General features: G+C 41.8%; 1 protein-coding gene across 2 annotated transcripts in view; it reads left to right on the top strand.

The window, feature by feature from the left end:
* The window catches only part of CPNE3 (copine 3), an 83,878-nt gene extending 68,894 nt beyond the window's left edge, over positions 1-14,984 (top strand). For both annotated transcript variants that reach the window (XM_040431877.1, XM_040431878.1), the window contains exons 13-16: positions 3,622-3,673; positions 8,610-8,743; positions 8,979-9,215; positions 13,013-14,984. In XM_040431877.1, coding sequence (XP_040287811.1) covers positions 3,622-3,673; positions 8,610-8,743; positions 8,979-9,215; positions 13,013-13,123 — 534 coding nt within the window. In that variant the 3' untranslated portion in view covers positions 13,124-14,984. The remainder of the gene's footprint in view (positions 1-3,621; positions 3,674-8,609; positions 8,744-8,978; positions 9,216-13,012) is intronic.
* The last annotated feature ends 295 nt before the right edge of the window (positions 14,985-15,279 follow it).

Genomic DNA, 15,279 nt, shown 5'->3' with positions numbered 1-15,279 from the left:
CCGTACGGACCGATGTATGGAAAAGGTTAACAGCTCAGGGAGCTCCCTCCCTCTCCCATCGGGGGGCTGCTGTGCCTTTGCAGCCCCCCGATGGAGACGGAGAGAGCCCCCAGACAGCCCCCCGCAGCCCTGTCCTTACCCTTCCCCGTCTGCGAAGTTCTGAGCAGACTGGGAAGGTTCCCATGGCAACAGGACGCCGTCTCAGGCGTCCTGCTGTCCATGGTGCTGAACAGATCTGTGCTAAAAGGCATAGATCTGTTCAAAGTGTAAAATACAGTACAGTACAATATATATTGTACTGTACTGTATTATACAGACATCAGACCCACTGGATCTTCAAGAACCAAGTGGGTCTGGGTCAAAAAAAAAGTGAATAAAAGTGAAGTGAAAATAAAGTAAAAATCAAAAAACACGTTTATCACTGATTAAAAATGAAAAAAATAAAATTCCCTACACATGTTTGGTATCGCCGCGTCCGTAACGACCTGATCTATAAAACGGTCATGTTACTTTACCCGAACGGTGAACGCCATAAAAATAAAAAATAGATAACTTTGATAAAATTTAAATTTTGCCCACCTTACTTCCCAAAAAAGTTAATAAAAGTGATCAAAAAAGTCGCATGTACGCCAAAATTGTAACAATCAAACCGTCATCTCATCCCGCAAAAATCATACCCTACCCAAGATAATCGCCCAAAAACTGAAAAAACTATGGCTCTTAGACTATGGAAACACTAAAACATGATTTTTTTTGTTTCAAAAATGAAATTATTGTGTAAAACTTACATAAATAAAAAAAAGTATACATATTAGGTATCGCCGCGTCCGTATCGACCGGCTCTATAAAAATATCACATGATCTAACCCCTCAGATGACCACCGTAAAAAAATAAAAACTGTGTAAAAAAAAGCCATTTTTTTAACATCTTACGTCACAAAAAGTGTAATAGCAAGAAATCAAAAAGTCATATTCACCCCAAAATAGATGCCAATCAAACAGTCATCTCATCCCGCAAAAAATGAGACCCTACTTAAGATAATCGCCCAAAAACTGAAAAAACTATGGCTCTTAGACTATGGAGACACTAAAACATTTTTTTTGTTTTAAAAATGAAATCATTGTGTAAAACTTACATAAATAAAAAAAAAATTATACATATTAGGTATCGCCGCGTCCGTGACAACCTGCTCTATAAAATTACCACATGATCTAACCTGTCAGATGAATGTTGTAAATAACAAAAAAAAAACGGTGCCAAAAAAGCTATTCCTTGTTACCTTGCCGCACAAAAAGTGTAATATAGAGCAACCAAAAATCATATGTACCCTAAACTAGTACCAACAAAACTGCCACCCTATCCCGTAGTTTCTAAAATGGGGTCACTTTTTTCTAGAGTTTCTAGAGTTTTTAGAGTTTCTACTCTAGGGGTGCATCAGGGGGGCTTCAAATGGGACAAAAAAACAGTCCAGCAAAACCTGCCTTCCAAAAACCGTATGGCATTCCTTTCCTTGCCATGTGCCCGTACAGAGGTTTACGACCTTATATGGGGTGTTTCTGTAAACTACAGAATCAGGGCCATAAATAATGAGTTTTGTTTGGCTGTTAACCTTTGCTTTGTAACTGGAAAAAAAATATTAAAATGGAAAATCTGCCAAAAAAGTGAAATATTGAAATTGTATCTCTATTTTCCATTAAATCTTGTGCAACACCTAAAGGGTTAACAAAGTTTGTAAAATCACTTTTGAATACCTTGAGGGGTGTAGTTTCTTAGATTGGGTCACTTTTATGGAGTTTATAATCTAGGGGTGCATCAGGGGGGCTTCAAATGGGACATGGTGTCAAAAAAACTGTCCAGCAAAATCAGCCCTCCAAAAACCAAACGGCGCACCTTTCACTCTACGCCCCGCTGTGTGGCCGTACAGTAGTTTACGGCCACATATGGGGTGTTTCTGTAAACTACAGAATCAGGGCCATAAATAATGAGTTTTGTTTGGCTGTTAACCCTTGCTTTGTAACTGGAAAAAAAATATTGAAATGGAAAATCTGCCAAAAAAGTGAAATTTTGAAATTGTATCTCTATTTTCCATTAAATCTTGTGCAACACCTAAAGGGTTAACAAAGTTTGTAAAATCAGTTTTGAATACCTTGAGGCGTCTAGTTTCTTAGATGGGGTCACTTTTATGGAGTTTCTACTCTAGGGGTGCATCAGGGGGGCTTCAAATGGGACATGGTGTAAATAAACCAGTCCATAAAAATCAGCCTTCCAAAAACCAAACGGCGCACCTTTCACTCTACGCCCCGCTGTGTGGCCATACAGTAGTGTACGGACACATATTGGGTGTTTCTGTAAACAGCAGAGTCAGGGCAATAAAGATACAGTCTTGTTTGGCTGTTAACCCTTGCTTTGTTAGTGGAAAAAATGGGTTAAAATGAAAAATTAGACAAAAAAATTAAATTCTCAAATTTCCTCCCCATTTGCCAATAACTCTTGTGCAACACCTAAAGGGTTAACAATGTATGCAAAATCAGTTTTGAATACCTTGAGGGGTGTAGTTTCTTAGATGGGGTCATTTTTGGGTGGTTTCTATTATGTAAGCCTCGCAAAGTGACTTGAGACCTGAACTGGTCCCTAAAAATTGTGTTTTTGTAAATTTCTGAAAAATTCCAAGATTTGCTTCTAAACTTCTAAGCCTTATAACATCCCCAAAAATTAAAATATCATTCCCAAAATAATTCAAACATGAAGTAGACATATGGGGAATGTAAAGTCATCACAATTTTTGGGGGTATTACTATGTATTACAGAAGTAGAGAAACTGAAACTTTGAAATTTGCTAATTTTTCCAAATTTTTGGTAAATTTGGTATTTTTTCGTGCAAAAAAAATAATTTTTTGGACTTCATTTTACCAGTGTCATGAAGTACAATATGTGACGAAAAAACAATCTCAGAATGGCCTGGATAAGTCAAAGCGTTTTAAAGTTATTAGCACTTAAAGTGACACTGGTCAGATTTGCAAAAAATGGCCTGGTCCTAAGGTGAAAAAAGGCTGTGTCCTTAAGGGGTTAAGAATGTTCCAAACAGTTGTTTTGGCCGCGCCTAATGTTTTTGCTATCTCTCTGATGGGTTTGTTGTGTTTTTTTAGCCTAATGATGGCTTGCTTCACTGATAGTGACAGCTCTTTGGATCTCATCTTGAGAGTTGACAGCAACAGATTCCAAATGCAAATAGCACATTTGAAATGAACTCTGGACCTTTTATCTGCTCATTGTAATTGGGATAATGAGGGAATAACACACACCTGGCCATGGAACAGCTGAGAAGCCAATTGTCCCATTACTTTTGGTCCCCTAACAAGTGGGAGGCACATATGCAAACTGTTGTAATTCCTACACCGTTCACCTGATTTGGATGTAAATACCCTCAAATTAAAGCTGACAGTCTGCAGGTAAAGCACATCTTGTTCATTTCATTTCAAATCCATTGTGGTGGTGTATAGAGCCAAAAATGCTAGAATTGTGTAGATGTCCCAATATTTATGGACCTGACTGTATGTGCATGTTGCTCTCAGACAGATGGGCTTTCTATATCTACACTTCTTGTATTTTGTCTATTTCAGGTCTCGCATGAATTCCCGCTAAATTTTGACCCATCAAATCCGTTCTGTGCTGGTAAGAGTTTGCACAATTAGGTTGTAATCAGAGTGTGAGCACATGGGGTAATCACACTGCAGGGTAATGACTTGAACTCGATCACTGATGCCTATTTGCCTGGGGATGAATGTGGCCCTCATGAGCCTGACACAAGGCTGCAAGGGAAAGTGGCTTCATATTCTGCATCTGCTTTCTCAATGATAATGGTCATGTATGTACACGGAGCGCCCTGCCTGACTGTAAAGAACAGAAGTGGGTCTGTTTTCTCCTCTGTCATGGGGGCACTGTGGTAGTGTGTGCATACTTGTCTATTTGGAGTTTTTTATTTTTTTATTTTCTTGAACCAACCTGTTTTAGCTAAATAAACAGATAGAGAAAATGGCAGTTACAAATGTGAGCCAAGTGTAAGGCAGGTGATGAAGGATGACCAGTACATGTCGTGGCAGGCGCCGCACTATGAAGTGCCTTTTGCGCTGTGACATTAGAAGAATTCTGATATCTCTGACTTTTAGTCTATCCAGACTGTCTGTTACTCTGTAATTCCTCTAGCACCGTTCTATGGAAACAGTAGGTTTAAAGAGCACACCAAATGCTTGAAATAACTTCTTTATTAACGTTAACTTTTCTTGATATAACACTGCCGCCTCCGCAGCAGATAGTACATGTACAAAACACGTGTTGAATAAAGTATCATAAAATGGCGGTATGCATAAGATGGTGGTTCAATCTTGTCATTCAAGATAAAATAGTGGATATATTTCTCTCTTGAGTATCTGTACTCTCACTTTAAGTTATTTAAGCATTTTATGATCTCTCTGAGGTATATCTGAGGTCTAACTAATAGTTCACTCGCTGAATTTGGTCGCAATTTGCAATATGCAGTTAGCAGTAACTATTTGCAGATTAGTTGAGTATGATCTGGCAATTTGGATTGCAATATGGAATTTGAATTTGTATGTGAACTTTGTAGTTTGCAATTGGTGTAACTGTAAGTAAACGCATATATAACTGGTTCAGTATACAGTTCTAATAATTACATTAACAATAGGAATATTATATAACTGTTCTAAATAGCTATTTTGGCCTCTCTGCTTCCATAAAACACAGCTCTTAGTTGAGTGAATGTCTGTTTAGATTCTCTCTCTGGTGAATAATGATTCCAGCAGCTCCTGCTAGGGGAATTTCCCAAACAGGCTGTGTGTGAGGCTGGCTGTGATTGGTCTAGACTCCTGCCCAGCAACAACAGTTTAACTCTATGCTTTTTGTTTCTGTTGTGTCATTGAGCTTACCTCACATCCATATAATGAGTCTTAAAGGCATATTATCTTTTCTACTTCTGTGAACACAATATATATAACAGTTATATGACATCCAAACATGAGGTCACTGTGAATAACTCTGCTTTTGTCTTTAACACACAAACATAGGAACTGTATTAAGGTTATTGGCAGGTCTAGCTGTATAAACACACAAGCTATATTAGCAACCTAGGACAGGTCTTAGCTGGCTAGCTACACATGTCATGGATGCAGTCCGGGCACAGCAGAAACAGTCAGCTTTACTGTAGTATGGCAATATAATATTACAGCACCAGAGGGATACCCACAGGGGTTCGAATGCCAGTTTGGTGAATAAAAGGCTCTTGTGCGGATTTCGCACTTTGCAATGGAAGGGTGAGATCTGCGGAAAATCAGCATCTAATCTACACCAAACCACATAAAACCCACACCAAAATTGGACCCAAAAAAGCAATAAATGGTGTAGATTTTTGTGCATTTTTTTTGGGCGGGTTTTCTGCACACAAATCTTCACCATGTGCAGCTACCATTATAGTCATGCTTCATTCACACTTTAGTGTTTTGATCAGTGATTTCCATCAGTGATTTTGAGCCAAAACCAGGTCCGGCTCTAAACACAGAAAAGGTGCAGATCTTTGCCTTAGGCCTCTTGCACACGACCGTGTGTCCCCCGTGGCCGTATTGCGGCCCGCATACAGCGGGTCCGCATTACACGGGACACCGGAATGGTGCAGAACGGAACGGAACCACGGAATGGAAGCACTACGGAGTGCTTCTGTGGTGTTCCATGCTTCCGTTCTGCAAAATGATAGAACTTGTCCTTTCTTTTTGCGGAACGGACGGATTGCGGACCCCATTCAAGTGAATGGCGTCGCGATCCGCATGCGGCTGGCCCGTGGTCAGTGAGCGTGCATTTTGGACCGCAATTTGTGGTCCACAGCACGGGAACAGGCAGCACACGTTCGTGTGCAAGAGGCCTTATACCTAATGTCTGTGGAGGCTCTAATCCTGGTTTTGGCTAACAATCACTGATGGAAATCACTGACCCAAACACTGACGTGTGAATGAGGCTTCAGTGTGATCTGTTTGGCTACATTCGGGTCAGTTACGTCCTGAATCAGACGTTCAGTTTTTTGTTGTTCTGCTCCTAAAATTGAGCAGAGCAATGGAAATCAATAGCGGCGTTGTGAATCCAGCCTAACAGGCACACTTGGCATGATGACTAGTGTTGAGCGAAGTGAGCTTGGGATGCTACATACAAAGTCACTTCATTCAAACTTCGGATTAATACTGTACGGAGATCCATGCGTTTTAATACTGTACAGAGACGGATCTCCATACAGTAGTATTCTGAAGTTTTGAAGGAAGCGAATTCGGATGTAGCATCCGAAGCTCGCTTCGCTCAACACTAATGATGACGTGCAACACTATGCTTCCTGGGGTCTCTTACGCTAACCCACTTTAGTCCTTCCCATTTGGCTGGTGTCTCCAGACTGGCGCTCTTCACCGGACTTTAGGGGCGACGCTCAGTTTTGCTTTCACTAGGTCACTCCATTCCCTTCTCGTTGAACCAGTACTTGGGAACTAATATCCGTCCTCTTCCGTCGTTCTACGCACAGGTTAGAAATAGTTCTACAGGCAATAATCATATATAACACAGTCTCTGCAGGTACAATTAAACAAATGGCAAACACCCCGCATACAACCTTACACAAATACAGCTGGAAAAAGGTGAAATGTTTGTGTCTACCTCTTGACTCTGCCCTGCTGAACGAAAACATCTTCATCCATTAAAGGGGTTCTCCTGAGGAGAGAAGACACATTGAGCGGTACTTACTCTTCTGTAGCTCCGCCTATTCCGCGATCCTTGCTGGGATCACATAACCACTGGACTGGGTGCAGGCTCTTCCTCTGATGTCACAACCAGATGTACTCCTCTTTCTTTCTGTTCGCTACATCTACAATATGCAACTGAACAGGAAGAAAGAGGAGCAGTCAGGTGGTCACATGATCCCAGCTAGAATTGCAGAATCAGCAAAGCGGCAGAACACCAAATGGCTTTTATCATGTAGAGAAAGTTAATACAAGGCACTTACCAATGTATTGTGATTGTCCATATTGCCGCCTTTGCTGGCTGGATTAATTTTTCCATCACATTATACACGGCTTGTATCCAGGGGTTACGTGCACCCTGAAATCAAGCAGTGATGGTCGGGCTTGCACACTATAGGAAAAGGTGCCAGCCTCTCTGGTGGGTGGGACCCTGAGAGTGCGCATAGGTATACATGCTCAGCAACTCTCCTTTCTGACCACCTTGTCTGTGCGCCGCAGTGGTGGTCGTGACCCCTGAATATGAACAGTGTATAATGTGATGGAAAAATGAATCAAGCCAGCAAAGGAGGCAATATGGACAATAGGAGCGGATTGGCCATAGACCTTACAGGGAAAACTCCGATGCCCAGGGGGCTGCCCACGCCTTCCTCTCTGCCGCTGGGTGGGTCTGCTGTGAGAATCGGGTATTCATATACTTGGCCAGCAACCACACATGCCCTCCATAATTCAACTGCCGTGGCCCTCATCTCACCTCCTAAGCCCCCTGCTCCATATCGGAGACAACTGGAGGAGAAGGACAGAAAATGGTATTTATTGATGGCCACCACAGAGGGACAGCTTTTGGGACAATATGTTATGCTGCGCTGTGGTATATGGTTCTGATGGGACGGTATTTTGCGATATGGTATTGCTGACCCCGCCTACTTGTGTTGCTCCGACTTCTGTAAATTAGGATATCCCCTACAACATGGGGCCACTTTTACTTTTTTCCCAGTCCGTCCCTGATGGACAATCACAATACTTGTACTAACTTTCTCTACATGATAAATGCCATTTGCTGAAGTGACACAACCCCTTTAAAGTGTCTTCTGTCCATAGGTTTGCAGAAAGAGGCTTTTTCTATAGAGGTCCAGAGAACGCCTTTAACAATATATGACGACTGTGCCACCCTGTATATACTGTTTAATGTCTCTAAGGATTACATGACTTCTTGTGGGAAGGACATGGGCATAAAGTCTATAGGGGTCATTTATTCAGCTGAAATACGCCTATATTAGGCGTATTTCAGGCGCAGATTGCAGGACAACAGTTAGTTGCTACACAATCTGCGACTTCTCCCCGCTCACGCCAGGTCTAAAAAAGTGGGCATGGTGTGGAAGTGGCGCCAGGCCAGTCTCATTTACCATTTTCTACACCAGGCGTAGTAAAAGGTCCATATGTAAGACGGCTCGGAAGCTGTCTTACATTTAGAACTGGCGCTGGATGTGGAGAGGCCGGCACCTCTTCATAACTTCGGCAGATCCACCGCCAGTGCAAGGCTTTATTAAGATAGGCGTCTAATTCGCCGGTCTTAATAAATGTGCCCCCTATATTTATGCCCCTGCCAGCTTATTTTACAGTCTTCTAGTAGCTAATACAAACTTGGGTATAGACTCCATGCCCACTCCTGTGCACCCCGAATTTGGCAGCAAAATCTCATATAGTATTAAGTACTCCATGTGCTCCCACTTTGTAAGCCTGTGTATAGCCTGGAACACCTCACTGGTCTATTATATATTGTTTTCTCATACAGCACTGTATTCACGTATTCGTTATGATCGCAGGTATCGAGGGAATTGTATCTGCGTATCGCAGCTGCCTACCCCAAGTAAAACTCTACGGACCCACCAACTTTTCTCCAATCATCAACCACGTGGCCAGGTTTGCTGCGGCTGCCTCGCAACAACAGACGGCTTCAGTAAGTGCTGGGATTATTCAAAAACTATACTTTCTTTATGGCTGCAGGACTTTGCCAAAATTGACATATAATTCCAATAACTGTTTTCAGCTCTCTGCAAATAGGTCTTTCTGTTCAGGATTCTGGGTCTCCTCTACTACACCTGTATATTTCTCAGCGCCCATCAATGTACCTATGATCCATTTGCGGCGCATACCTATTCCCCTGTGTAAAACTGTCGTTCTTTATTTCTCAGCAATACTTTGTGCTCCTGATCATAACCGATGGGGTGATAACGGATCTTGATCAGACTCGACAAGCCATCGTCAACGCTGCCAAACTCCCAATGTCCATAATAATAATTGGCGTTGGGGGTGCTGACTTTAGTGCCATGGAATTTTTGGATGGAGACAACGGAGGCCTGCGATCACCTACTGGGGAGATGGCTATCAGAGACATTGTGCAGTTTGTGCCTTTCAGGAATTTTGCACAGGTTTGTTTATTGCTAGGTAGATGATGAGATGATTATGATGATGATATTCATGCTATTTTCTTATGTTATTCAGGTTGCAGATGCCTGCATGCATTTTTCTGCTGAAGGCCACATGCGCACGGCTAAGTCTTGTGTTGGAGGCTGTAAGCTGCACATAAGTCTGTCTTGGCTCTTTACTACAGAGCTGCAGGGACTGCTTGTGCTGCTGTATGGTGCTTTTTGCGCCCTGTATGTCATGCGTTACTGTCATATGGCATCCGATGGAACATAGTCCAATTTTAATCTGATAGGGTTTGTGCAGAAAAAAACCTTACACATTCAAATGTCATGTTAGGTAGAAGACACAAATATGATTTAGGCCTCATGCACAGGACTGTACCCGTTTGGCGGTCTGCAAATAATGGATCTGCAAAATACGGATGTGGTCCATGTTGCGTCCCCCTTTTTTTTGCAGACTCATTATCTGTGGACAAGTATATATTCTATCCTTTTGTGGAACGGGGATGCGGAAAGCACAGATAAAATGTGGACAGCACATGTATTTTGCGGATCCATGATTTATGGACTGCAAAACAGATACCGTTATGTGCATGAGGCCTTAGGGATTCAGAGTAGCAGTATAGCATCTATATGCATCTGCCGCCATACATAAAGTATAGCTCTATTTTAATGTTTCACACTGTTTAGCTTACAGGTGATTGCCGAGACTTGATACAATTGTAGCAGACTCTCGGCTGTGAAATATATTAGGTCTGCCCCTGTTGTTTGTCAGCGAATGGATGAAAACAAGAATGCTTCCATTCACTGACAGCAACAAATATGCAGAAAGGTTTTTCTTACATAGATTCCTTTAAAAACAAATCATCAGAAAATGACCTATTGTTAAAATAAAATTTTTATGGTAACCATATATTTTTTAGAATTTTTGGTGAGTGTTTTTTTTTCCAATGTCGCCATCTGTATTAAAAAAAAAATCCTGCAGTTTTCACACTGGCCACTAGGCCTAAAGTATGTTACGGCTTCCTGTCTTTTGAGAGCAACCACATGGGCCATAGACACAATGGACAGGAGCTGACCTCATTGACTTCTATAGGAGAGTATTCTAGGCATGCTCTGTGCAGAGGTGAGGAGGGAGTAGATAGGCTGTGGTATCACCTATTGTGAATGGGGGATCCTGCCCTATCTATATAGAGGTGTTACTTGTCACTGTAATCCAGCCTGTGGTGATAATGGCTACTGAGAAGTTACCTGTACAGAACAGGAAATCTTGACCTATTCCACCTATTGGCCAGTGTGAAAATTGCAGAATTATATACATCTTTTAAATATAGTGACTATGAAAAATATAAAAAATTCCAAAAATATGTTTAACACAAAAATGTGATTTAAAGAGCAGGTCATTTTCTGATGATACATTCCCTTTACGTACTGTAGCACAGAATTTGAAATAAAAATCAAATGTCTTGGCCGCTTCCATTGGTTTCACCAATATATGTAATATGCATGGTTGCCATGTTCTGACCCCCCTCACCTCCAGCACTAAAGGGTATTTTTAAGACTATAAGACGCACATGATTATAGGATGCACCCCGGGGTTAGGCAACAGAAAAATGTTTAATCAAAATGAAAATTCCCTGGTCGTCTAAGGAAGCAAAAGTGACCAACATGTGACCAACATCAGTCTAGGGTAGTGCGTCCTTTCTTGGTGTTTTAGGTTAGAAGAGTGGGTTACTACTTTATTCACCATCATTTATTAGCACGGTCAGCACACCCCAGTGCCCCCTAACACCCTGCTTGATATAAATCACATCTGGTGAAGTTGCCATTCTGTCTGGTACCTATGTTTGCCAGTGGCACGCAATCATTTTTATGTGTGGCGTTAGACTATTTTTTTTTTTTTTATATGATCCCACACTTGCTATATTATCTTGTGGCACACAATCATTGTAAGACTTGTCCCCTCCACAGGGTATAATAAAGGCACAATATGCCAGCCACTCCAGCTGCGTTGTTGGGGCTTCGTCCAGAGAGAAGGCAGGTTTACACAATGCATCACCAGGCTGGGAGAGGGGGTAACTCAGATTTATGGGCAGGATATTTCTCGAGCATGGTATTAAAGGGGTACTTAGAGTTAGGCAGATTTGCCCCACATGGTGCTGTCCTCCTTGGTTTGTAGGTTGCTTTGTGAGGGAAGCAAGGATCCCTGCCTTGTAGGCTGCTGCTCTTGGCACTAACAGAAGGCTCGAACTTGCCCACAGGGGTACAGGTGAATCCCCCGGTGGGCCCCTGAGCAAGTCTACTATCCCCTGCACAACTGGCACATAACACAATAGAGTGGTAGACTGGTTGAGATGTTGTATGCTGCCTACATGTATCTATATGTAGTACATGTTCATATAACGGGTAGATTATTTAAGAAACTATCCAGCTTATTATCATAGATACATCAGGTGGCTGAGATGGCTTCTAGGTACAGAGACAGGCCAACCAGTATCCTCTGTTATTGAGGACCAACCTTATCAAAGTCGCTGCAGGGACTCTTGTCTGCTGCTGTGTGACCAGGTAATATTTAAATGTTTGGGCCCTCAAAACAAATTTTTACTGGTGGGCCCTAGGCACCCCAGTCCGACACTGACTAACAATAAGCATCGAGGAGGTTTGCACAGTAAGTCGTCAGTAGGCTATAGTGCAGAGGTTTGGTTCTTCTCTTTGGTCATGGTCTATGAACCTGATATTATTAGAGGACTTTTTTAGCCGGCATAAATCACCAATAGGCTTTGCTATCTGCCTGATAGTCTGCTGGTGGTGAAAATCGAGGTCCTGACTTTGGGGCATGGGCAGGCTGTGAACATGGCGTGTACACCATTTGGGAGAAAGTTAAAGAATCGGAGAACAGGCCAGTAGTTGGTTTTGCTTAAAATAGTCAGGTATTTCACTAAATTGCTGAGAATATGCTCCCTGACTGCAGAATAGACTCGGGGACTATTTAAGATTTTTTTTTTTCTTGCATCTTATAGTCTGAAACCCATGGTAAGTCTGGAAGACAAGCCCAGTCCAGGAGAGTTTTTTTTTTAGCACTTTAATTTTTTTTAATGTGAACAATCTCAGCTAGCTCTGACACGCCCCGATTTTCCTCTGCATTGGTCATTGTGTACTCTGCCTGCACTTATTATGTGTGTTGATATATAAGGTTCTGTAAAGCGTACTAAAGTTTGCATAATGGCTGTGCTTTTTTGTACAATCATAACTGTGAAAACATAGGTGTTTTTGGACGTATCTAAAGTCCTTTTCAGACATTATTATCCCTTGCTTTAGCTGCACATATAGATGCATTTCACTAAGAAGCAGGGGTATATCCTTTGAATTCTGCCAGCACTGTACTGCTGTGACGTCCTTTCCCTTACTTCCCACTGTGCTTGTTTTCAGCTCTGTACCTCACAGAACAGATAGAGGGAGAGGTCACACTTACTGACACACAAAAGGCTCCTGTGGTCTTCAGAAGCAGTGTAGAAGCTCACAATCTCAGCTACATAGCTCTGAAACGCCCCAATTCCTCTCTGCCTTCTTCTGAGTACCAGGGACAGATCTTGCCTGACAACAGGCAGTGGACTTCTTATTAGGTGGAACTGAGACCCTCTAGTGGTCGTGACTTTACAGTTTTTTTCAGATGGATGCAGGCAGATTTTTTAAATGAAGCGATTTAGAAATTTGCTAATTACACCATTCTGTATAAAATTACATTTTGGCAAAGTACAGTGACTCTTTAATATAATTTTTCCTTGTTTCCTTTACCATAGGCTCCAAAGGAAGCGCTTCAACAGAGCGTCTTGGCCGAGATCCCACAACAAGTCGTCTCCTATTTTAATACATACAAACTAAAGCCACCAAATGACCCTGCTGCCAAATGAAGACGCTGCCGTGACCTTAATAAGTGGTCTAGATTATATATGTATAATAACCCTTCTGTATATAACATGTCCTTATTGTAATATGCTAAGATGCCACAGAAAAGTTACAACTCTTATTTTATAACTTTTACTTATCTGCCAAATCTGCCGACTATCACACTATTGCGGGTTTGATTTCATCATTTTTTATGACAGCTTATGTGACTTGCTGGAGCCGCCGGGTCATCCACAGTGACAGCCTCATTATATAAAAGACGCAGAGATGGGTCTGTAGTACATCTGGGAAATGCTGTGTATAATGTGGGACTGTAATTGGATAGGTCTTTATTCATCTCTCATGGTTTATCATTTCAACATACTGTATATTGAACTAGACAGTCTAACAGAAAATGGAAAACCCAAGAGACTCCTCTTAATTCTAGGATACGTTTGAACTGTCTGCGGTGCTTCACAATTCGCAGTTCATCTTTCTCATTAGTTTAAAATGGTCTGATATTGAGGTAAAGGTGAGAGTTCTGCAGAACTTACAACTTCAAAAAGTCATTGCGGCAGGAGTTACTATTGACCAAGGATGCCCCTTTTCTGGTCCAAGGGCCGCACAGTCCTATTGAACCACTCCCAAGGACCGCAATAAAACTTGAAAGGGTATTATCATCTCAGAAATTTATGGTATATCAAAGGTATCTGTCCTAAATGTTGTTTCCACTTACAGAACACCCAGGTATCAGGAGATTGGGGGTTCCCTTCTTCCCTGTTCGAGGTAACCATGCATGTGGCTGTCTCCATTGTAGTTTTCCGAAATGACCAAGTGCCTCACTGCTCCTATAAAACTAGAATGAGGATGGTTGCATGCATCCAGATGGCTAGTGGCCCCAGTGCTGCAGGTTGTGAACACCTGCTGTAGACCAAATACCTGCAATGACTATGCACAAAAAGAAAGCTAAGATACAGTATGTAAGTACCATTGGAGCAGTTGTCCCTCACATTAGAAGTGCATTGTCCAACCTGCCTAGTGAAGAATTTTTTTTGGCAAAGGGTTCAAAGGGGGAGTTAAAAAAATAAAAGCAGTAAAACTCAGCCTCACCACTTTCACCACAGCTCCTGTTTGATCATTTACCAGGTCCTTGCTGGTCTCTACTTCCTGGTGCTAGCTTGACAAACAGGAAATAGCTGCTCGGCCAACCACCGGGTGAGGCGGGTCAACGCTCCAACTAGTGCTTAGATGGCATTCCCTGTGTGTGGAGACAGGACCAGGAAGTAGATACTGGCAGGAACCTGGGAAATGCTGAAACGGGAACAGAAGGGATTAGTGAGGAGGGTATAACTTCTTTAATTTTTTTATCCACTCCTTTCACCAAACTTTTTCCCAACTGGACATCCCCTTTAAAGGAGTTGTCCTATCTCAGACTTTCATGGTCGAGATGGGAAAAACCCACAGTAAGCACTGACCCAGGGTGGCCAGAGTTATGGAAACATCTGAGCGGTCGGGGCTCTGCGGTTTCCATAACTCCCAAGGCAGTGAATGGGATACCAACAGAATAGCACAGTTATTTCTCCTGCTTCTGTAACTTGCTTACTTGGGTTATCTCCATCTTGGGCATGAAAAGCTGAGATGGGACAGCCCATTTATGAAACTGACTTATTTCCATGCGCAAAACTGCAGGTTTTCTTTGCACATTTACTCATATTGAAAATTACAGCATACTACTCTTGAGAGCAAACATATTAGTTATTTTGTCGGCCATTGTTTTAATAGTTTTACTTATCGATTATTGTAAAATTTTTATATATTGTTTTATATTGTAGGTTGTGACTCATTTATGTTTATATAAAGCAGATTCATTTCAACAAAATGTTGTTTTTACTTTCTCCAATATTGAGGGATGGAAACAGTTATGTCTGATAACAGGACTTTCTGTGAAATAGGTTCTAGACTTCAAAAGGGTTTTCTGGTTTGCATTAATGTACTTTAAAATTATCATTTATAAAGGTCTCTGTAATGTAATCCTTTTATCTTTATTGCTGTTTTCCATTCTGGGATGTGGTCATGTGACCATGTCCATGCAGCTGTTTACTTCCTGTGATATGTCCATATATGTGTCAAAACAGCAACTGTGATAGGGGAGTGTCTATGTAAGTACCTGGTGGGAGGAGCT

The sequence above is a fragment of the Bufo bufo genome, chromosome 5 (genome assembly GCF_905171765.1).
Source record: "Bufo bufo chromosome 5, aBufBuf1.1, whole genome shotgun sequence".
In the NCBI taxonomy this organism is placed as follows: domain Eukaryota; kingdom Metazoa; phylum Chordata; class Amphibia; order Anura; family Bufonidae; genus Bufo; species Bufo bufo.
The sequence above is the reverse complement of the archived record's forward strand: the minus strand, read 5'-3'. Positions and strand labels throughout refer to the sequence as shown.